The 1,957-nt window shown below is 31.0% G+C and overlaps 1 protein-coding gene across 1 annotated transcript; it reads left to right on the top strand.

Annotated features, from left to right (window-relative positions):
- Positions 1 to 1,035: 1,035 nt before the first annotated feature.
- On the top strand, positions 1,036 to 1,801 carry LOC108771293 (neuronal acetylcholine receptor subunit alpha-4; the record flags this gene model as incomplete). Its single annotated transcript, XM_018550603.1, has 2 exons — positions 1,036 to 1,184; positions 1,643 to 1,801. Coding segments are annotated over 2 exons (308 nt in total), but the record flags the coding sequence as incomplete, so codon positions are not given.
- Positions 1,802 to 1,957: the final 156 nt, after the last annotated feature.

The raw sequence follows: 1,957 nt of genomic DNA, 5'->3' as shown, positions 1-1,957 counted from the left end.
CGATGCGACATTGCAACATGTATATAAATTATATATTATAAATTATGTATTATGTATTATATTATTTCGTTTTAAACGAAACTTTTTTGTTTATGCTTACAGAATGTGTCACTAGTATAAAAAAGAATATTTAAAAAAACTGATTTCTACAGTACAACCTCTCTCCCAAAACATTTTTCTCACTACGCAACTGCATTTAGATATATTTTAACGTGTTCATTTTAATTATACATATTTCAATGTATATTATTAAACACACATATTACTTATACGTGAGTAATATGCGTGTGTATAATGTACATTAAAATATAAATAATGCACATTAAAGTATATATAAGGATCGTTGCTTTTCAGAATAAACGGAGGAGTACTTTTCCTTTGAATGTAACTCGATGCATATGTTTTAATTGATATCTGTATCTTTATAGCTCAATTATTGGCCGTCGTAAATTTAAGTTATGTTTACTTTTTTGCTAAAAATTAATATTTATAATATTTAGATAATAATGATATGATTCTGTCGTGTGTACACATTAGACTGCGTTTGGAAATGTTATCTGATCTCCATATATCGTTTTATTTTTGTTACTCACTCAGTGTTAAACAATATACGGGGACACTCGGGTAACGTTTCCGAACACAGCCCTAAAAGTTAACGAGGATTAAAATCTCCGTAATGAAGCGGTGTTTATTAAAAATTTAATTAACTTTCCTCCATTAAGTGTCGTAAACAACTTTGTATTTAGTTCTAATAATCGCTGCCACATAAAATAGACAATGTATTAGTTTGGTCATTAGAATAATTGCGGATTTAATACAAATAACTAAATTAACATTTCTGTACTAAACTTGCATTACGTACATAAAACAGTTTGTCACTAAATTACGTTTTATGGAGTATATTATCTAAATTTTGTTATATAGAGGATAAGAAAATAATCTCGTAAATGACAAAATATTATATATTGCAAAGCGACCACACTTGCTTATATTTATAATATTATATCTAATTGTCCTCTGTTACTTTATTTTTTCAGTATAGGCGTTACTGTGGTTGTTCTCAATGTTCACTTCCGTTCACCACAAACACACAAAATGGCCCCTTGGGTGAAAAGAGTTTTCATACACATTCTTCCACGACTATTAGTCATGAGGAGGCCTCAATATAAATTTGACACTAGCAGGTTAGTATTACGTATATGTATATAATTGCAACATGTTACTCAAAAATAGAAATTTCTTTCTTTATTCCTATTTTCTTAACTATCAGCGCTATAAGATACAAAATTTTCTTTTATTTTATTTTTAATTATCGGAAAAAATTTTAATTTCAAACTTTTTTATTGATGTATTTAGTACTAAAAATTAGAAGAAAATGTAGAAAGAGAAAGAGTATTAAATGTTCGTAAAATCCTAGTAAATCGTTACTTCTACATCTTTTTTGCGCTAGCGATAACAATCACAGTCAGGAATTTTATTACGCGAGATTGCGCCGAATAATTGTTATACCGAATGTATAACAATAATGTTATACATACTTAATGCAACTTATATTCTAGTGATCGCACCGCTAGCTAGTCCGCCGTTTTCCAGAACGTGGCACCCGCATTAAAATTCCACGCCCGATTGTCTATGTTTGCAGGTACACTTCCGGCAGAGTGCTAATGAGGACCGTCAGAGGAAGGGAGAAGACTTGCTATTATCCTTACCACACGCCGACTCAGGAAGACAGTGAAGAACATCTTACACCCAAGAGATTCCACAGCCGTCCTCCATCAAAGGAAGATCTCTCGCCTTCCAGGTATTTACAACAATACGAGAATACTTCTATTAATGAGCTTTATAAAGACAATAAATATATCTCTAATTAAATCGAATTCTTATATAATTCGAGTAAGGATACAGAGGAAGATGAAAGTTCGAGAATGTAAACATGTATGTTCGACAACGGCACGAC

The sequence above is a fragment of the Cyphomyrmex costatus genome, unplaced genomic scaffold (genome assembly GCF_001594065.2).
Source record: "Cyphomyrmex costatus isolate MS0001 unplaced genomic scaffold, Ccosl1.0 C2319207, whole genome shotgun sequence".
In the NCBI taxonomy this organism is placed as follows: Eukaryota; Metazoa; Arthropoda; class Insecta; order Hymenoptera; family Formicidae; genus Cyphomyrmex; species Cyphomyrmex costatus.
The sequence above is the reverse complement of the archived record's forward strand: the minus strand, read 5'-3'. Positions and strand labels throughout refer to the sequence as shown.